Source organism: Aquarana catesbeiana, linkage group LG02, assembly GCF_042186555.1.
Source record: "Aquarana catesbeiana isolate 2022-GZ linkage group LG02, ASM4218655v1, whole genome shotgun sequence".
NCBI classification, from domain to species: Eukaryota; Metazoa; Chordata; class Amphibia; order Anura; family Ranidae; genus Aquarana; species Aquarana catesbeiana.
This window is the reverse complement of record NC_133325.1, coordinates 518,015,139-518,037,914: the sequence shown is the minus strand read 5'-3', so window position 1 is coordinate 518,037,914 and position 22,776 is coordinate 518,015,139. Positions and strand designations below refer to the sequence as shown.

At 40.9% G+C, this 22,776-nt stretch overlaps 1 protein-coding gene across 1 annotated transcript in view; it reads right to left on the bottom strand.

Moving 5' to 3' along the window:
* Nucleotides 1-212: 212 nt before the first annotated feature.
* Nucleotides 213-22,776, bottom strand: part of LOC141128486 (Krueppel-like factor 15) — a 48,596-nt gene continuing 26,032 nt past the window's right edge. The window contains exons 2-3 of the mRNA XM_073615793.1: nucleotides 14,129-15,182; nucleotides 213-6,932 (exon numbers count right to left, since the gene is read on the bottom strand). Of these exons, the coding sequence (XP_073471894.1) occupies nucleotides 6,758-6,932; nucleotides 14,129-15,084 (1,131 nt within the window). The 5' untranslated portion in view covers nucleotides 15,085-15,182 and the 3' untranslated portion in view covers nucleotides 213-6,757. The remainder of the gene's footprint in view (nucleotides 6,933-14,128; nucleotides 15,183-22,776) is intronic.

Below are 22,776 nucleotides of genomic sequence, written 5' to 3'. Positions count from 1 at the left end.
GCAGCTCTGAAGCAGCTTTGAAGGTCTTGCACGGTATGCAGCCTCCTCAGAGTGCATGCACCAGTGACGTCACTGGCTGCATCCAGTGTGAATATCTCCTAAAAACTGCAAACTCCTTAACACCTTATGATAGGCTTACCTGTATATACAAAGTTCAAAAAATGAGTTTACTATCGCTTTAATTTTCTAACAAAAAAATACGCTGACAACAATTTCAAGTTAACAAGATACATTGTCATTTATTATGTCAAATAAATGCACCTGAAAAATGGGGTGTTTATTAACTGCTAAAACATACTGTTTTTAAAAGATAAGAAGTATAAAAATAACTATACAATATTTATAATGTAAACATAACTTGAAATCCTTTAAATGATTTAGAAATAAATGTTGCTGCCAGAAGCTACAATGACCAGTGTGGATTTAGAGCAAGCTATAATTGTAAAGCAGTCAGACCGTGTTCAGTATAAAGAATAAAACAAAGACAGTAAAACACTGGTACTTTATTTTTTATAAAAGGCCTCAGTCTGGATTACCATTTTAGCCAACTAGCAAAACATTCTTGCAGAGCCCTTATTAAGCACTTTAAAACCAAATGTATACAGTATGTGTTCTGAGGATTGCCAAATGCAGTGATCACTCTTCAAGTCTAAAGGTATAGATAACCATTTTATGTACATTACATATCGAGCTTAATAATACACATCGCGAGTGTGAAATTTCAGTCTGAACTAAAATTTGATTTTTGTACTCACTATAAAAACCTTTTGTTGGAATCCATTGTGTAAAGGAGGAATGATATACTGTTGCGTCATATTGCCGCCTACAGAAGGAACAGACACTGGCAAACAAAAAATTGAAAATGGAAGTGGGGACTGTCTGCTGTTTAAGAGCCCCTGAAAGACAAACACCCAAACTGACACCAGATGAGGCCAAACCCCCTGTCTCATAGGAAACGTGATCAGAGGGAGGACATGGAGAACAAACCTGATGCTCATGACCGAGATACCCCTGACCACCAGTCATAAGGTATCACTGAACCCTGGACCAAGGGAAACGATGATCAACCAGAAACCACTATAATGGATGGAAACTCCCAAGTGGGAAATAAATAAAATGCAACCTGACATGATCAACAAGAAGTTGGGTCAGGCACCTAGAGGAAACATGTCCTGAGAAGATACCTAGGAAAAACAACAGGCCCTCGTTAAAAGAAGAAGACTAGTCAATCTATTAGAAAGGCTCTAAGCCGCTATAGGTCTGACCCCATAGGGATCAAGGAACAAGAAACCCACGTCTAGAGAGAACACTGGACTAGACAAGCACTTCAGTAAAATGCCTGTTAGAGAAAACCCTGAATTCTGACACTAGTATGACTGGAGGGGTAGGAGAACATGGGGGACACCCCAACAAGTTTATAAGGCAACCCAGATTAAGCTGAGGATGAAAATAGACACTCCTCATCAGTGCGCAAGAGGCACCACGGAGGTGAGTCCTATGAGGAAAATCTTGAAAAAAAAAAAATCCTGCCTATCCCTGACCTACAAGCTAGGAGACCTACCTAATTTGAAGTTCCTCATGGTGCTTTTGAAAACAGGTGCAGCAGTGGGACAATGCTTCTTCTACACTGAATGGTGGAAAACAGAGTGTGAGTAACACTCCACCAAGCATATGACGTCAGCACTTGATTCCCCAGTGTTAACCCCTTCCACAGAGAAACCAGCAGGTAGAGGAAGTTTCAAAAGGTGTCCAGCAGTGCAGTACTGAGGTAGCTCAGCTCAACTGGCCTACTCAACAGGTAGGTCAAACGCTGAGGCAATGTCCCAGACCTGGAAAGCACTCAATGGCTAACTTTTACCAGTATGGAGTCTGGAAAGTACCACAAGCGGAGCCCAGTGCTTGAATGTCACTTCCTGGCTAGTCCTGCAATGTCCAGTCCAGCATGGTCCAGGTACAGCACTTCAGAGCTAGGCTGGGGAAAAGCTGCTCAGATAGCTTGCTTAAAGAAATCAAAAACAAAATAAGCAAAGAAAAAGTCTAGAGTTTTTTTCAGTAAAGCTTAATAAAAGATGTTCATCCTCTTAGGAAACTAGCAAAAAAGGGCACGCTGAGTATTTGAGGCATTATCCTGGGCTGGCCTACAGATTTTTTGTGTGCCACTGTCCAATATGCTTGCAGGCAGCAGTGTAACCTGGCAAGATATGATTCCTGTGTCCCTCAGCAGATGAGAAAGGAATATGTTCTATGGTTTCTAAGGGCAGAGCCAGATAGCTCTCTAAATAGCAATTTTCTCCATTTCTAAAACTAGTAGGGCTATGCCAATTAGTTGAAATCCTAAACCACACTCCCAGAATTATTTTGTTCCTATCATTACCCTTTTTTAATAACGTGGGGAAGAGCCACTGACAGCTAAGCTATGATGGGCAGAAATGATCAAAGTGCTTTTTTTTTTTACATAACATTTTACATTATTGTTACATAAACAATAAACCCATATGGACTACTGAGTGTTTTTTTCAAAAATAAGAGTTATTCGTTTAAAATTACATTTGTTAAGTAATGTTAGCAGTTTTGATTAAAGGAGTACTTTAAAAGAAACATATGAAGACATAAATCTGGGCTAGCATACGGATCCTGACTTTACTACCTAGGGGATCTCTAACACAGTACAAACAGGTAAAATGGGAGGACACACTTTTAGACATCGCTTTTATCATGCTTGTTCCAGAGAGTTTCAGTGTCTCAGAGGGCAGAAGAGACAGGATTATGATGAGTGCACCTGACCCGCTCATCGGATATTAATCAGCAATTGCAGCTTCCATATTTCTATCTTCAGTGGTTAACCACAAGCCTTTATGTAACAACATTACATAAAGATTTATTATATGTGATTACCCAAAGCAGAAAAAAGACCTTTTCAGAAGCTTTATGCAGGGAAAGTGTTGCTTGCAGTCTTATTAAATAAAGGCCTACTTGTATTTCACACAGCACTGTGTTCTCTGATTTTAAACTACAACAATAAAAAAAAGTATGTAAAAATTCTATAGAAAAAAAAAAAAAACACAAACCCAACATTGAAACTCACATTTCTATTCAAAATAAATGTCAATGTAAAAAACTAAGCACATCAAAAATATATTTTGGGCATTCTTTATAAGGAAAATTTACTATTTTTATAAAATCTTGTGTGCCACTATTGTAAAGGGCCTTTCAGAGAGATTTGTGGGATTTATGAGTGCACACTAACTGCAAAAATGTATACAAACTATCATTTCATTGTGATCACAATGATTTAAAAAAGTGTGTCACATTTGACATGGTCAAAGCTGTCAAAAATCATGTGTACCACTATCCTAAAAAAAAAAAAACTTTTAGAGGGATTTAGGATTCCTTAAAAACGATAAAAAATAAATGCAAAACTATTTGTTCACTGTGATTCTTTTAATAAATAAAAAAGGAAAAAAGTGTGTCCTAATTGAGATGGTAAAAGTTCTCAACAGACAGCCTTGGTTGTGTGTTTTTTTTTTTTCATTCAAAACATCCTCATTACATGCAGAGATTACAAACAAAGCAAATACAAGGGGTAAACTGAGTCAATTTAATTCTACAATAGGATTATAATTTATTATCAAACAAGTTCCCCTTAACGATCAAATGTATCCCTATGAACAATAAATAGGTAATATTGAATATTAATTTTAATTGCCACACAATCTGTCCATACGGTATCCATTTTTAGCAGTAAACATATGCTGTAGTATGGCTACTGCCCAGTGACACTAGCTGGTCTATATTTATCACAACTAAGCAGACTCAGCACATTGGTCATTTCTGATTTATGAAAGTTATCTGTAAATCAGTTCAGAAGGAAGACAGTAATAGATTTGTATCATAAACACAAAATAAGCAAATTTACTATTGAAAAAAAAAAAAGGATTGTTTCATTCATACATCCTTACATACTCTCCTAACCACTGCTTTTGGTACTCAGAGCTAATTTACCAGAATTTTAACCCCTTATTAAGTATTAAGTAAAAGCCAAATGAGAAAAATACTTTTTTTGTAAGAGAACTCCACCCCAACCCAAGTATACTAGGTAAGTGCTATGACCCAAACAGGTAACTAGGCTTTACATCCATGCCCTTTAAATTATCTGTTTTTGTTAAACTCCCATTGATATACAGTTGATCTAACCATTTAAACTTAAACTGTGTATTCAGATGTGTCACCTTGGAACATACATGCACAAGATAATGAGATCTGTCTAAATGTAAATTCTCAGTAACTTGTTCAGTCTGAAAAGTCACAATAGGTGTAGTCATAATTTTGCACAAACTAAACATAGCTCAGTTCCAAAATTGATCACTGCCAGAAAAATGTAAAAAAGCCTTATGATTGGATTGCCCATAATTTTAGGCCAAATGTCTAAAGTTAGTTGCGCTGCTATAAAAACAGCTTGTATAGACACCTAATGAAACAGAACATAACAATAATAATAAAAAAAAAAAAAAATGGAATACAGTACATACAATATTGTTATTTCATAAGATTCCCCAAAGTACATCTCTGTACTGCTCTGTCAGTTTTTTATTGTTCTTGTGAAAGCTACATTAGTGTTTAGTCTACTGGATAAAAAATAAGATTGCTAAATAGTTGTGAGTGGAGAAGGAGCTCACCCCTATACCACCTTTCTGTTAAAAAGTACTATGCATATACTGCAGGCAATGAGCAAAATCAAACAGCAAGCTGCTAATGTTATACTGCAGCTGTGCTAAGTGATATGAGATCCTCCAAATGAGGTGATGGTGGCTGGAATTGGAATAAATGGCCTTGTCGCCCAACCCTTGTCAGTAACTATAGTTCCAAAGCAATGGGCAACAGGATGTTTTTATGCAATGGGGGGCATTGTGCAATACAGCTACTTCAGATTAAAAAAAACTGAACATTTGGGCAATCACGCTGTATTCACTATATGATAGAATTGTATCTTGCAAAAAGGGCAGTAACCCAAACCAGCCAACTTTCAGTAAACTACACTGAAATTAAGAAAAAATATTGGATTTGTTGCTTTTGACTAGCATACTTTGCATTCTTTAGCATTTAAGCGCTTCCTCGTCACAGCTTGCAAATATTTTGACTGTAACAGCTTTCAGTAATTGTTTTACAAAAAAATTACATATATGTATGTGTGTATTCTAGATAAAATATGCACACAGCAGTCAGTGTATCAGTGTTTGTGAGTTATATATAAATCTGCACTCAAAAGCCAGAATACATACCTTTGGCTCTTACAACAGCTGACCAGTTGAGTGCAAATGGGTTCTGTATCTCGCAGAGCTACACGGCCATCAGCCAAAAGGTTGACTAGTAGATGTCTACCCTTAATCTACCACTGTGGTGGCACATCAGACCAGACATCATTGACTGTTCAATGCTGATGTTCCTTCGCACAAATTACAGTTCAGGGGCTGTATTTGACCTTTGTGCTGCGTGTTCTTGAATGCAGTCTGCGTTTGACCTGCTTGCCGGCCAAGCAGGTCAAACGCAGTCCTTTCTTGTCAAACCTTGCTTCCTTTCATGCAGCTGCATATGCTCCTTGTTCAAATGGAATGAGGACTAAAACACCGGTCAATATGAACCCTAACAGTGTTACAGGTAGCACCCACAATTATACTGTGCTAATAATTTAGTGTAATGTGGAATTGCACTTTGCCATCATGGACTACGGCATGGCTTCTACATTCCTCCTGCAAAGGCAGCTTCCATTATAGGAAATGGTTTGATAAGGTGTATTCTTTTATATACACATACACACATACACACACACACTCTTGCAAACAGGGAAAGTAGGCAGTCATGGTCTTCATGCAAATTTGTATAAGTACACCTGCCTATGTATATACATTTTTCTCTTTTTCTTATGCATTTAAAGAGACCTTGTCCAGAAAAAATCAGCAGCTCCCTGTAAGACATAAGAAGTACTATATTCACCTCTCCAGGCCAGTTTTTCCTCCCTCCATTCGCATGCTGCAACCAATCTATCAGTGTCTTCAGCAACAGACATTTCAAGGAATATTGGAGGCCTGTGTCTACTGACCTCAGCATCACTGCAGTGGAAAGGGGCCAAGGGAGAAAAGAAAACACTGATGGTGACATCAGCTTTGGAGGAGAGGTGTGATACACAAGGTACTAGAGAAGTAGTAGAGTATACAAACGTATCTTCTACAGGAAGCTGTTGTTTTTATTTCTTTAGAGACTTGACAGAAGCTGTAACAATACCCACAAAAATGTGGACATATTAAAATGCATACAGTAGAGATAAGGGTACACATGTATATTAACACATCCAAACATAATTAAACAAGGCTTTACACGTATTTACAAATAAACAGAAGTACATAGTATGATATTCCAAAGAAGTGACCAAATCACAGCCCACAGGATAAGTAACTGTCCATAAACCAGAGGTAGGGCAACATTCACAGGGATTCTGCTCCACACAGATAGACCAGAGACTTGGTACTTAAAAATGTAACCAAGTTAAATACAGTATCCTGGTTTGTATGATTATTGTCAGCAAAGCCTGCAATACAGTGTTCTATAACATTACACAGCCCCCCGTCTTGATTTGATTATAGTGGCTATGTACAGTAAGTGTTTTGCAGGTTATATCTAAGGACTGAGGACATGTTATAGGTGAAGCAACAAGTATTTCAGGCTGGCCAGCTAGTGGAAGATTACTAAAGAAAAAACTATATTAAGTGCTGGTTCGTGGTGTCCGGCAACCACCAACTCGCTGGCCACGGTGTATCTTCATGTGTTTAGACAGATGGTCACTGCGGGCAAACTTCTTCTCACACACTGTACATTGATATGGCTTTACACCAGAGTGGGACCTCTTGTGTCTTGAAAGTTCATCAGAGCGAGAGAACCTGTGGAAAGTGCAACAGGGGTGATCAAATGGTAGTCAAAACCAACATCCTCCAAAATAAATAATTATCTCAATGGTGTACACTTTAAACACTCCTCTTTTAAGCATACTAGGTGTACTTCAGTTGTCAAAATAATTTGAGATGCATCTTGTATGTTCATCAACTATTTGGCATACCCTAAGTGGAGTAAGGTCCCACTAGCTATATGTAAGATCCTTGTAAAAGGGAACACTTTTCTCCATTTGGCATTAGAACACTCGGTCGCCATAAATATAAGGAAAACCAAAAAAAGGATATGCCTCAGGAAAAATGGCCATTTAGAATAAATGTAAAATACTTTCTGGACTGTAATTTTCAAGGTTCGACCTGAGAGGTTTCCCATTATTTTTCAGAAACACTGGAGGCTTCTTGAGCCCATTCAGGTTTTTGCTCCCAGCAAGCACACCCAACCCCTGCCCACCCACCCACCTTTTTTAGCTCTCAATTGCAGAAGGGCACCTCCTGCTTTTTGTCAGCAGTAACCTCTTCCTCTGATCACATCCTGTGGCCCCACTGGTGTAGACTATTGAGTGACTCCACAACAAATGTAGGCATGTCTAACAGAAACCATACAGAAAACAAAACTAATGCCCCGTACACACGGTTGGACTTTGTTCGGACATTCCGACAACAAAATCCTAGGATTTTTTCCGACGGATGTTGGCTCAAATTTGTCTTGCATACACACGGTCACACAAAGTTGTCGGAAAATCCGATCGTTCTAAACGCGGTGACATAAAACACGTACGTCGGGACTATAAACGGGGCAGTGGCCAATAGCTTTCATCTCTTTATTTATTCTGAGCATGCGTGGCACTTTGTCCGTCGGATTTGTGTACACACAATCGGAATTTCCGACAGCGGATTTTGTTGTCGGAAAATTTTATCTCCTGCTCTCCAACTTTGTGTGTCGGAAAATCCGATGGAAAATGTCCGATGGAGCCCACACACGGTCGGAATTTCCGACAACACGCTCCGATCAGACATTTTCCATCGGAAAATCCGACCGTGTGTACGGGGCATTAGAGGCATTAGACTTTAACCAGAGAACTTATTCCTGCTGGCTATTTTAAAAAAGCAAGATTATTTTGCGTCTAAGTGTGCGGCATTCCTGTTGTTAATACAAGTGATTGCTTCAGTGGAGATTAGCCGAACCAGTACCAGAGAAGTACTGGCAACATCCTAACTAGAATTTGAAAACTAACTCGAATTCAACAATATATGCATGTCATCTGTACTAGACCGGGTGATCCAGTTCAGAATGTTTCCTCAGATAAACTTATTACACTCCTTTAAAGCTTCATACAGTGGCAAGAAAGTGTGTGAACACCGTCAAATGAGCTTTTTTTTTTTTTTACAGTAATGTGCCATATGTGATCTGATCCAGATCTAAGTCACAACAATATACAAAAACAATGTACTTAGGCTGATAACACACAATTCTAATTTCTTGTGCCTTTACTGAACACACCCATTAACCACCTCCTGACCAACCACTGCACATAAACAGCTGAACAGGAGCAGTGTCATTCTGGGAGGACATACCCATTTTTTTTTTCCTCCCAGAAGAGTGACTCGTGCACACCCTCTGGGTGTGCAGTGCTGCGATCTGTGACCGATGTGTTTACTGGACTAAGGGTACTGGGTCACTGTGATTGGCCCTGGTACCATGTGATGGCCGTAACCAATCACAGCGATCAATTGTTCAATAGTAAACAATGGCTTTAATTCATGATGGCATTACTTACTGCTGTGATCTCTGTGATTGGCCTTGTACCATGTAAACACTGTGACCAATCACAGTGGCCCTGTACCATGTGATATCTGTGGCTCATCCCAGCAATCACAATAGTGAACAACAGCATCATGAATGGATGCAAAACACAGTAAAAATGATTGCTTATACAGTGATCATCACTAATAGGCATTCACAGTGAAAAAAAAAAATCCCAATCATCCCCCAGAGCACTACAGTGTGCAAAAAAAAAACGGAAAAAATTAAAGTATAACTAAAGGCAATTTTTTTTTTTAGTTTTGGATAGAGTGGACTTGGATTAGAATGCTTGTTAATTTGTATTGCTGTCTGTGCCCCCATTAGGAGATTCACCCTCTCTATTTGTCCCATTTACAATTATCATTGACAGTGAAAGTTAAAGGAAATCCTAAATTGTGGGTTGTCCCCAAAAAAGTAATAGAGGGGAAATATTCCGATGGGGACACTAGTTATGGGGACCTGGGGGTCCCCAAGGAATTTATAGGAATTTCCTTTTACTTCCTATTTGGCTATGGGACAGGAAGTGAAGGGAAATCTCCACAGATGGCGAAAAAAAATCCTACAGGGGTTATAACCCTCCCTTGCTCTATCCAAAATGTAAAAAAAAGTTTTGCCTATAGTTCTACTTTAATCTGTCACCAAAACAGTGCAGTGTCACTATGATGACATCCTACTGCTGTGGCGGCAATCACGTACAATGGCTGGCTCTGTATGTATGTCATTGCATGTCACTGCCAACAGCCACTGACTCACCTTAGCTGTACAATGTCACCAGACCTGTGCTGCCAGTCAATGTTTCTAATCACTGCCATACCACTCAGTGTCACTAATCACTGTCATCCACTCACAGTGTCCCTAATCACCCCCACACCAGTTAAAGTGTTCCTGATCACTTCCACACCAGTCCAAGTGTCACCAGACCAGTGTATGCTAGCAACAGTGTTCCTGATTGTCACCACACCAGTCCCAGTGTAAGTCAGCAGCAGTGTTGGCGATTGCTGCCACACTAGTCCCCAGTTTCACTTTCTCCAGACCAGTGTAAGCTATCAACAGTGTTCCTGATCTCTGCTACTCAAGTCCCACTGTCAACAGACCAGTGCAGCCAGCAACAGTGTTCAGGATCACCGCCACACCAGTGCAGTGTTACCTCTGCCTGTACTAACCCTGGCCTGTTTATTGACAAAGTTTCTGCCTGGACCAATCCTTTGCCTGTCTTCTGACCATGTCTCTGCCTTCACCTGAAATGACCCATCTGCATGTCCAACTGACTATTTTCCTTTGAGACATCAATCAGAGCCAACCCCCCCCCCCCCCCCCCCAGCAAACAACTGCACCTTTCTTTAGCCTCCTGTACTTCCTGGCCAGTGAACATGGTATTCATAGGGGCAGTCACGTAGCAGTAGGCTAGGCCTGCTTGGCTTATAGGAACTGCTAAAGATGATGCTACACCAAGCTATATTCTCTGACCACTTGTACAGGAGGTGACCATTATAGTACATTGGTTTTGATACGGTTGGTTGATTTGTGTGATACACAAGATGATACATACTGTCCAGTATACAATCAATCCAAAATGTATCACACATGAGGTATCGTCATACTCAGGAGAAGTAGCAGAATGTATTTTAGGTTGTAAGTCTAAGTATGCCCATCCAGTGTGTGTGAAATACCTTGTTAAATTGATAACTGTGTGTAAAAAATTCATTTTTTTTTTTTTGCATTTTCTAAAAAAAAAAATTTGGGCAAAATAAATGAAGTCTTCAAAAGACACACCACACCTCTTAGAAAATACATTGAGGTGTTTGCCTTCCAAAATGTGATCATTTTGTGGGTGTTTCCCCTGTCCTGGTGTTCAAGGATTGGTGCTCTTTGGATTTTGGGCCATTCTATGCATCTGCGCTGTGAAAAAGTCTCACATGTATAGTATTTCCATACTCTGGAGGTATAACAGAATGTGTTTTGGGGTGTAATTATAAGAATGCCTATGCTGTATGTGAGAAATACTGTAACTTCTTAAAATTACAACTTTGTGAAAAAATATTTAATTTTTTAATTTTGCCAAAAAATTGTGACAAAAAAATTACAACTTCAAAACTTCTACTGTCCTGGCATTTTAGAGCCTTAAGAAATGAGATAGGCAGTCAGTAAATCAGGACTGATCAATTTTCAAGTTTATATACCATAGTTTGTAGAATCTATAACTTTCACTCAGAATAAAAAATATTCACTGATTTGGGGAAATTTTTTTCTTAATAAAGGACCTGTCAAAAACTGTTTTTATTTACACTAGTCATTTTTATGGTGAATGAGTAGGCGGTACTGTGTACTAGAGCTGCACAATTAATCGTTAAAAGATTGCGATCTCGATTCACTCTCTCTGAAGATCTGTATTGCAGTGTTTCCCTATTCGTTCATGTAACAAGTATAGAGAGTTCTCTGCTCACTCTGGCAGTCTGCCAAGTTTTTAACAACATTGTAACTCTTCTGTCTTAGTTCAAAGGGATAAAACTTCTGTGTGGATATGCAGGAAGTTTAACTACTTAAAGTCTAAACCTTTTTCTGACACTTGTTTCTTACAGTTAAAATCAGATTTTTTTGCTAGAAAATTACTTGGAACCCCCAAGCATTATACATATTTTTTTTAGCAGAGGCCCTAGGGAATAAAATGGCGATTGTTGCAATATTTTATGTCAAGAAAAAAACCCGCGCTAAAGAGCAAACAAAACTATGTAAACACTTAACTGCAGCTGCAACAAAAAAATTATTTATGTCACACTGTATTTGCACAGTGGTCTTTCAAACGCAATTTTTTTGGAAAAATACACTTCAATGAATAAAAAAAAAAATGAAACAGTAAAGTTAGCCCAATTTTTTTACTTAATGTGAAAGATGATGTTACGACGCGAAAATCGTTAAGAGAATCGTGATCTATCTTCTAAGCAAAAAAATCGTGATTCTCATTTTAGCCAGAATCGTGCAGCTCTACTGTGTACCCCACACTCATTCACATGGAAGGGCCAGAGTCTGGGGGCCCCCTTGTTAAAGGGGCTTCAAGATTCCAAAAAGTCACCTCCCACAACCACCGGGCCAGGGAAGAGGCTCTTGTCCTCATCTCAATGGGGACAAGGTGCTTTGCCAGCCCCCCCACCTCCTAATGTTGAGGGCACGAAGCTTGGTATGACTTTGGGGAGCACGCTCATCATCCCCCTTGCCTGGCCTGCCAGACTGCATGCTTGGATAAGGATGTATGGATCCACTCCATGCTGCAGCTGGCAGTCCCAACTGCTTTAAAATAGGGCCCCTTTCATGCAAGCGGATCTGATCGGAAGGTCCATGCATTCCTATGGACATGTAGGTGTAAACAGACTTGTATCCACTTACATTTGCCTACCTCTGGGTCTGATCCGGTCTGCTAAAAAAAAAAAAAAAAAAAAAAAAAAAAAAAAATGGAAGGAGACCCATCCTCTTTTGTTTAGGCAGATCGGTTCGGAGGGTAGTCGGTTGTAAATGAACAGTGGAGTCTGTTTACTCCCGGCCGCCATACAGCAGAGCAGGCTCTTACTGTGTCTGCTCTGCAGAAACTGAGCGAACACGGATGTGTCATCATCCGCCTGCTCTGCTTCGATCAGCAGGTAATCTGTGAGCTGATCTCCTGCTGTTCTGAATAGAATCCACCCCATATGAAAGGGGCCTAACGTATAAAAACACGTTACTGCAAAATAAAAAATTTAACGCGTGCGGTATTTAATGTGCTTTTTTTTGTGAAATACCACAAGTTATTTTAACTCAAAAATTTCATGCGGTATTTAACTCTTAGTGAACTGACCCCAAAGCCTTCAGCGAATTAACAGCATATGGGAGGGGCGGGCAGAGATGCTGTGTATAAGCAAACAGCGTCTCTCTTGTCAGAGCGCGACGAGTGTAGTGATAGCTGAACTCCACGAGGGGGTGTTCGACTTAGCCCATAGTAAGCCAACAACACGTCACAGATCCCAGAAGGCTGCGGGACCATTCACAAAGCGCCAGGCAGCTTGCTCATACACAGTGTGAAGTCAGCTGTGAAGCCGCAAGGAGTCACAGCCAGCTTCCCTTAGTAAACGTGCCGGCGCTGGGGACCCAAAGGCTTTTTGTAGCTCATTATAGCATATAGTATTTGTAGCTGTTGACTTTTCATTTTTTTTGTCCTCTTAAAATATCTTCATTCGGCCCTCAAGCCCGATTTAAACAAATATATAAATCAATCCCACTTTTTGCAATTTCTATATATTCTAAGCATACTGTAAACCTTGCAAATTCATTCTCTTTAACCGCTTCAGCCCCGGAAGATTTGATTTTACCCCCTTCCTGACCAGAGCACTTTTTCCGATTCAGCACTGCGTTCCTTTAACTGACAATTGCGCGGACGTTGCACCCAAACAAAATTGACGTCCTTTTTTTCCCACAAATAGAGCTTTCTTTTGGTGGTATTTGATCACCTCTGCAGTTTTTATTCTTTGCGCTATAAACAAAAAAAGAGCGACAATTTTGAAAAAAAAACGCATTATTTTTTTACTTTTTGCAATAATAAATATCCCCCAAAAATATATAGAAAAACTATTTTTTTCCTCAGTTTAGGCCGATATGTTTTCTTCTACATATTTTTGGTAAAAAAAAAAAAAAATCGCAATAAGCGTATATTGATTGGTTTGCGCAAAAGTTATAGCGTCTACAAAATAGGGGATAGTTTTATGGAATTTTTTATTATTGGTTTTTTTTTTACTAGTAATGGTGGCGATCTGCAATTTTTATCGGGACTGCAACATTATGGCGGACACGTCGGACAATTTTGACACATTTTTGGGACCTTTATGTGCACCGTTATGTTAAATGCATTGACTACTGTAAAAATGTCACTGGCAGTGAAGGGGTTAACACTATGGGGCAATCAAGGGGTTAATGTGTTCCCTAGTGTGTGTGCCAGCTGAAGGGGGGAGGAAACTGTGCAGGGGAGATGACAGATCGCTGTTCATACTCTGTATGAACAGACGATCTGTCTGTTCTCCCCTCAGAGAACCGGAAACTGTGTGTTTACACACACAGATCCCAGTTCTCCGTGTGTCAGCGGCGATCGCGACCACCAGGTACTCGCATCGGCTCGGGGGTGGCGCGCGCCCCCTAGTGGCCACAGGGCGAAGCTACGGTACATAACGTCATTTCGCCCAGCCGTGCCATTCTGCCGCAGTACAACTGTGGTGGCTGGTCGGCAAGTGGTTAACATAATTTTTATTAAGCCCGACTTCCAGCAATGCATATATAGCACTGTAGTGAATACCAATGTTTTTGCAAAAAACAGCATATACGGTTTTACATGAAAATCTAAAATAAGCAAGAATGATGCCCTTACCTCCAACCACACTCTGGCCAAGTGCAAACATAAGGCTTCTCCCCTGTGTGCCGCCGAAAGTGCGCCTTAAGGTGTGAACTTTTGGTATACATTTTGTTACAGCCAGGGTGACTACATTTATGAACTCTGATCACAGCTGGTGTTCCCTTTTGTATCTTCTGCTGTCCTTCACTCACAAATACTCCTCCTATAGTCAAGGGTCGGACTGCCACTGGCAAGGGGGCAATTCTAACATACTTTTGGTCCCCAGGTGAAGTAGGCCCTGGGATTGGGGCCAATGACAGGCTTTGGCCTTGTACGCTGATTACAAGCTGTGTAAGGCGTACATCACCTGTAGGGCTCTGTGTCAACGAGGCAGCACCAGGCATTGACATAGGCTGTATCTGAAGTATAACAGGAATACTGCCTGTTGCAGAAGGTGAACTTGCTGAAGCATCTGGTATCTCTGGAGTTGGAACATCCTCGGTTGGCTGAGCTGGGCCAGTAGTTTGTGTCACATGCTCATTTGTCATGCAGCCCTGCAGCCACGTGCCAGGAATGGGCTGCTTCTCAGCCAGTTCTTCTCTAATTAGATCCATGTTTTCTTTTAAAAACTCCTCAATTTCCTCAAGTGTAGGAGAGAAGTCCCCAGAAATTTGAGCACAAAAGTCTGGAAGCTTTAATTGTGCCAGTGAAGCGGTTTCCTTTGAATCCTCTACCGCTTTCACCAACTGGGACAAAAGAATTTCTTCAACTTCCTTAAGGCCACCTCCATCTTCACCATTCTCTTCTATGAAGACAGCTGCATTATTAAACTGTTCTCCCAAGGATGGAGAGGGGCTGGCTTTATTTTCAAGATGGGTGAGCAATGATACCTCACCAGAATGAGGTACTGCCATGTTGTGTTCACTAGGGGAAGCAGAACTTGAAAGAAGATCAGAGGCAGAAAGAGGTTCACTGCAATTTAAGGAAACCATTTTTTTTTCTTTTTAGGATCTCTGTACCTCTAGATATGATCAGGTAGAGGCGCTTATAAAAAAAAAATGGAATTGGCCTCAAATACCACTTCAATGATCTGTAAAGAGACAAGAATGAATCAGAATACCTAATGAGTAGCATTAAAGAAAACATCTAACATTTACTAAAGATAAAACTCGACAAATAATCCCCCACCGGATTGTAGAATGCAGGGTCATTACAAAGTTGTAACCAAATATGCCTTCTGGCAAAAACAATCAATTTACATTTTTAGTTTTAAAGTGTATAACTGGCCAATTAAAAAAAAAACAAAACATGTGCAGCACATCTTTGCAATACATGCAAGTTTCCCCATATTTTAATCCTATCAACCTTGCAAGCACAGAAATACATTCAGCTTCTAATTTCTTCTTGTAGCGTTACACCACGTGCTATTTGATGACTAAAATTGCAAGATTTGTTGTCGGCCCTGCCTAGTTGTCTGTTATTAAATGACTAAATTCCACCCATTCTCATAATCTCCACGAAGGACTAATTGATCTGTAATGCAAGATAAGAATTGTGAGGGCTCCTGAAATAACACAGTTTGCAAAGGACAGCTCTGAATTTGACATATTCAACAGGTTTTTACTGGTACTTTTTTGTACAGATAAAACAAAAAATATCTTCATTTAAAGTGGTAGTAAACTCTTAACAAAAAAAAGTTTCTTCCTGCACTGCATACTAGCACATTATGAAAGACTTATCTTGAATTGAGTCCCTCCAGCGCCATGCTGTCACCTCTGCGGAGGCTTTCATCTTCACCTGGTCTTCTGGGTCCACGGGCTGTGGTCACTAGAATGGCCGCAATGACATCACTCCTGCGCATGTGATTGGGAGGCTCGGCCACAGCACATGACTCTGAAGGAACGGCACAGTATACCATTCCTTCAGAGTGCAAGCGCTGATGACATCACCAGCTGATCCTCGCTAGAATGTCTCCTAAACGGTGCAGGAGATATTCATTTTACCTACATGTATGCTTTATTATATTGCCTGCAGGTAAAAATGCAGAGTTTACTACTGCTTTACAGATCAAAGCTGAACAAATAAGAAAAGTTCATTGTTGGGGTTTATTTAAAAATAATTGACAACCATGATTTTTTCTATGGCAGGATGCCTGATGAAGACAACAGAGAGCCATGCCTGTGTAATGTGTGCTGAAATGGCTACTTGTAGACTCCATTTGAAGCTCTTATGACAGTGACAACACAGAAGCACAATTGAAATACAAGACCACAAGGTGATGGCATTGGAAGTCAAAGGGTACAGCAGGAGGGAAGTATACTGTATTTTTAGTGAGCATATTTTTATAATACAGTAATGCAGTTCTAAGTGTAAAGTCAGGCTTTATTTTTAATCTTACAGGCTTGCTCTTCCGGTTTTCTGTTATCCTATTACAAATAATGATTTGTTGATTAGCTATAAAAGGGTGCTAATTGCGATTACCCTGACTTTATCTTAATGACTGTTGAGATAAGTAATAAGCCACATAGACAATGATATGTTGTCAGTTGACTTACAGGGGTTGAGTTACAAAGCAAAAAAATTGTTCACTTTGCAAGGGAATTTTCAATTTGCAAGGGTATTTCCTCTTATAGAGGAGTTCCAATCTGGGAGAAAAAAAAAACACTGTAGCTGTTGACTTTTTTTTATAAGGACACTTACCTGTCCAGGGAGCCCGCAATGTCGGCACCCCAAGCCGATCTGTCCATCTGCTCTGGATGCAGGTGCCGGTGTTCTGCCGAGAAAGGTCCCCTGTCGGATAGTGCTCCCCCCCTGTACTGCGCTGGTGCAGCGCTTGCGCAGTATGGAGGACAAAAGAGATGCCCAAAGTCTCCGAACATGAACAGCTGTTCATGAACTGTACATGGCGCCTGCGCAATTAACACTACATTATGCCACACGCTCCCGCACGCTCCTGATGTTCGTGCAACTCTGCAGGGGGCGGGTGTAGGGGTGGATGCATACAGAAGATGGCCAGAGCTCATACGATGGGGGTGTATTTCTCAAAGGGGCGGATCTTTGTAACCCACCCATCAACATTGAACTACCCACCCTTATCAGCTCTGCCCATCATTGTAAAACTGCAAAGACGTGTAGTTTACATGCTTCTCAATATCACATCCGTCCCTTTGAGAAATCCACCCCCATCGTATGAGCTCTGGCCATCATGCAGCCTCGCTCCACAGAGAGCCAAAACGGGGATATGTCAATGTAAATAAACAGATCCTCGTTCTGTCAGGGGAGAGATCGTCTGTTCCTAGTGATTAGAAACAGCGATCTCTCTCCTCCTCCAGTCAGTCCACCCCCCCCAGTTAGAAATACCTCCCAGGGAACACATTTAACCACTTGATCACCACTAGTGTTAACCCCTTCCCTGCCAGTGTCATTTATACAGTAATAAGTGCATTATTATAGGACTGATCACTGTATAAATGTCACTGGTCTCATAAAAGGCGTCCGATCTGTCCACCGCAATCTCGCAAAAAAAAAATCGCTGATCACCGCTAATTACTAGTAAAAAATCTATTCCCTATTTTGTAGATGCTAGAACTTTTGCGCAAACCAATCAATATACGCTTGCTGTGATTTTTTTTTTACCAAAAATATGTAGAAGAATACATATTGGCCTAAACTGAGGAAGAAATTAGTTTTTTTATAATTTTTGGGGGGGGGGGATATTTATTATAGCAAAAAGTAAAAAATATTGCTTTTTTTTCAAAATTGTCACTCTTTTTTGTTTATAGCGCAAAAAATAAAAACTGCAGAGGTTATCAAATACCACCAAAAGAAAGCTCTATTTGTGGGAAAAAAAAGACGTACATTTTGTTTGGGTACAACGTTGCACGACCGCGCAATTGTCTGTTAAAGCGACACAGTGCTGTATCGCAAAAAATGGCCTGCTCATTAAGGGGGTAAATCCTTCCGGTCTTTAAGTGATTAAATTTACGTTCAACTATGTTGTGAAAGGGCCTGCCTGATTGCATACAATATGAAAGTGTTAAGGTCTGACCTCATATACGGTTTTGGTAAATCTAAAGGAAAATTGTACAAGAAAATTGTATAATGTATTGCTAGCCTTAGGCAGGCCATATACAGTGCAAATTTCTTTCCTGCAACAGTGCTGACAGGGGAATCAGAAATTGTCTTCTCTCGTCGAGGGGAAGTCATTCCCTCCGGAAGAAGGCAGTGATTATCGCTAGCGGCTATAGCAGCCACTAGCGATAATCTCAAGAGAATCCGTCAGGCTGGTTGTACTCGGGTTGATCGATTGATCAATTTGGTACATTCAGCCTATACATTAACGGTTCAAATCACGGCCTTAGTTTACTAAATACAGTGATAATTCACTTTGCAAAGAATACCCAATCATGTAGGAGGAAAATGAAATGTATTTTTGCTTGCATATAATTTGATGATGGAACTCAGCAGAGCTTCACCTCATTCAGCTTATGGAAAATTCCTTTGCAAAGTGAAAACACCTCTGCAATATCAACAACCTGTTTGATTTAGTAAGTCAACCCTATAGACTTGCATTTTGAGAACAGAAAATCTCAGTCATTGTGTATGACTGTAGATCAGGAAGTAGTAGATCCTTTTTGTAATAGGCAAATCTGACAGTATCTCACAAAAGTGAGTACACCCCTCACATTTTTGTAAATATTTTATTATATCTTTTCAAGTGACAACACTGAAGAAATGACACTTTGCTACAATGTAAAGTAGTAAGGGTACAGCTTGTATAAGGCTCCTTTCACACGTGCGGACCGTATGTCCGTATTTCATCCATCCGTTTTCGGATGAAATATGGACATACATGCATCCCTATGGGATAGCGGGTGTCAGCGGATGAACATCCGCTGACACCCGATATCATCCGGCCCCGCTATTGTCCGATTCTGCAGACGGAAGAAAATCCTATTTTTCTATCCGTCTGCAGAGCGGATCAGATGAACACGGACAGACGGTCCGTGTTCATCCGATCCATCATAGGGGAGAGCGGAGATCTGACAGGTCCCGCCCTGTCATCCGCCGGCTCAGCTGGGAAAAACGGAGCGATCCCCGCTGAGCAGCGGATGTTCACGGGTCGGATCAACACTGATCCGCCCCGTGTGAAAGGGGCCTAACAGTGTAAATTTGCTGTCCCCTCAAAACAACTCAATACACAGCCATTAATGTCTAAACCGCTGGCAACAAAAGTGAGTACACCCCTAAGTGAAAATGTCCAAATTGGGCCCAATTAGCCATTTTCCCTCCCTGGTTTCATGTGACTCAGGTGTGAATGGGGAGCAGGTGTGTTAAAGTTGGTGTTATCGCTCTCACACTCTCATACTGGTCATTGGAAGTCTTGTGGCAAAGAACTCTCTGAGGATCTTAAAAAAAGAATTGTTGATCTACATAAAGATGGCCTAGGCCAGTGATGGCGACCCTTGGCACCCCACATGTTTTGGAACTACATTTCCCATTATGCTCCACTACACTGCAGAGTGCTTGAGCATCATGGGAAACGTAGTTCCAAAACATCTGGGGTGCCAAGGTTCGCCATTACTGGCCTAGGCTATAAGAAGATTGCAAAGACCCTGAAACTGAGCTGCAGCACGGTGGCCAAAATCATACAGCGGTTAAACAGGACAGGTTCCACTCAGAACATGCCCTGCCACGGTCGACCAGAGAAGTTGAGCGCACATACTCAGCGTCATATGCAGAGGTTGTCTTTGGGAAATAGACGTATGAGTGCTGCCAGCATTGCTGCAGAGGTTGAAGGGGTGGGGGTCAACCTGTCAGTGCTCAGACCATACACTGCATACCGCATCAAATTGATCTGTGTGGCTGTCGTTCCAGAAGGAAGCCTCTTCTAAAGATGATGCACAAAAAAGACCGCAAACAGTTTGCTGAAGGCAAGCAGACTAAGGACATGTATTACTGGAACCATGTCCTGTGGTCTGATGAGACCAAGATAAATGTATTTGGTTCAGATGTGTCAAGCGCATGTGACAGCAACAGGTGAGGAGTACAAAGACAAGTGTGTCTTGCCTACAGTCAAGCTTGGTGGTGGGAGTGTCATGGTCTGTGGCTGCATGAGTGCTGCCAGCACTGGGGAGCTACAGTTCATTGGGGAACCATGAATGCCAACATGTACTGTGACATACTGAAGCAGAGCATGATCCCCTCCCTTCGGAGACTGGGCCACAGGGCAGTATCCCAACATGATAATGATCCCAAACACACCTCCAAGGCAACCACTGCCTTGCTAAAGAAGCTGAGGGTAAAGGTGATGGACTGGCCAAGCATGTCTCCAGACCTAAATTCTATTGAGCATCTGTAAGGCATCCTCAAAAAGAAGGTGGAGGAGCGCAAGGTCTCTAACATCCACCAGCTCCGTGATGTCGTCATTGGAGGAGTGGAAGAGGACTCCAGGGGCAACCTGTGAAGCTCTAGTGAACTCCATGCCCAAGAGGGTTAAAGCAGTGCTGGAAAATAATGGTGGCCACACAAAATATTGACACTTTGGGCCCAATTCGGACATTTTCACTTTGGGGTGTACTCATTTTTGTTGCCAGTGGTTTAGACATTAAGGCGGGGTGTTGAGTTATTTTGAGGGGACAGCAAATTTACACTGTTATACAAGCTGTACACTCACTACTTTACATTATAGCAAAGTGTCATTTCTTCAGTGTTGTCACATGAAAAGATATAATAAAATATTTACAAAAATGTGAGGGGTGTACTCACTTTTCTGAGATACTGTATATATATATATATATAAAAAACACACACACACACACACACACACACACACACACACACACACACACTATATTGCCAAAAGTATTGGGATACCTGCCTTTACACGCACATGAACTTTAATGGCATCCCAGTCTTAGTTTGTAGGGTTCAATATTGAGTTGGGCAACCCTTTGCAGCTATAACAGGTTCAACTTCGCTCTAATTTATCCCAAAGTTGTTCTATCGGGTTGAGGTCAGGACTCTGTGCAGGCTAGTCAATGTCCTCCACCCCAAATGCACTCATCCATGTCTTTATGCACCTTGCTTTGTGCACTGGTCCAAATCATTTGGTGGAGGGGGGATTATGGCGTGGGGCTGTTTTTCAGGGGTTGGGCTTGGCCCCTTAGTTCCAGTAAGGTAACTCTTAAGGCATCAGCATACCAAGACATTTTGGACAATTTTATGCTTCCAACTTTGTGGGAACAGTTTGGGGATGGCCCTTTCCTGTTCCAACATGACTGCACACCAGTGCACAAAGCAAGACATGCATGAGCGAGTGTGGGGTGAAGGAACTAGACTGGCCTGCACAGTCCTGACCTCAAACCGATAGAACACCTTTAGGATTAGAGCAGAGACTGCGAGCCAGGCCTTCTCGTCCAACATCAGTGCCTGACCTCACAAATGTGCTTCTGGAAGAATGGTCAAACATTCCCATAGACACACTCCTAAACCTTGTGGATAGCCTTCCCAGAAGAGTTGAAGCTGTTATAGCTGCAAAGGGTGGGCCAACGCAATATTGAACCCTATGGACTAAGACTGGGATGCCATTAAAGTTCATGTGCGTGTAAAGGCAGGAGTCCCAATACTTTTGGCAATATAGTGTATATCATTACAAGTTATACATATATAGCATATATTCGTATAGCCAGCATTGTGAAGGCGCCTTTACTTTTTGAGGAGACTGATGTGTAGTGGCTTTGGTACTTTCGTCCTCAACTTTTTTTTTTTTTTTTAGGTGTGTGGTGGAGATCATCCTTACTCCATGCATTATAATTGTTACACTGCAGCACTGCAGCAGATGGATTATGGGCAGCAATCTGCCCACCATCAATAATACTTACAACAGCAGATGTAGGAAGGTGGCCCTCAAATAGATAGATCATTCATTTTTGATCAGCCAGCAAGCTAATCAAAAAAGAACAAATGGATTTTTTCATCCACACAAGTGGGGTGCTATTGTATGCTGAGAAGGAGAACTCCTCTGCGGTTATAATATACCAATCGAATGACAATTTTCCAACATTCCGGTTCAAGAGAAGCTGATGATTAGATCAATTTCTCTTGAGCAGGAATGGCAATAGATGGATCGAAATTCGGCTGTCCTCACTGAACCAGCATAAGGAATTCTTCCATGGTAGGCTGTTTGTCCCCCTCCCTTTATGTCAGAGGATACGCAACATTAGGGCATTAGGACCACCAGGTTGAAGAACAGCTTTTTCCCTTGATGCTGTGCAAGTGTGCAACAACCTGAGTTATTGCTGCTTATTAGTATTATTACTTTTCTGGGCATCACTGCAAATTGAAAATATTATACTCTGCTTTATGTGTAGTTGTTGATCGCATTTAACAAATTGGTGTTAATTATTATATTATTAATTATCTTCACACTTTTTATCTTCATACTTATGTTTACACACATATTTCTTTGCATAATATATATATATATATATATATATACACACACACACACACACACACACACACAATCGAATAACTCTTTATTTTGTATGTCTTTAGCTTTAGGTATAGAAACAAACAAAAAAATATATACAGAAAAAGAAAAAAGTGCTGAATGTCTGAGTTATCAGCACCTCATCCGTGAATTGATAGACATATAGCAAGAGAACAGAATATGGGATTTT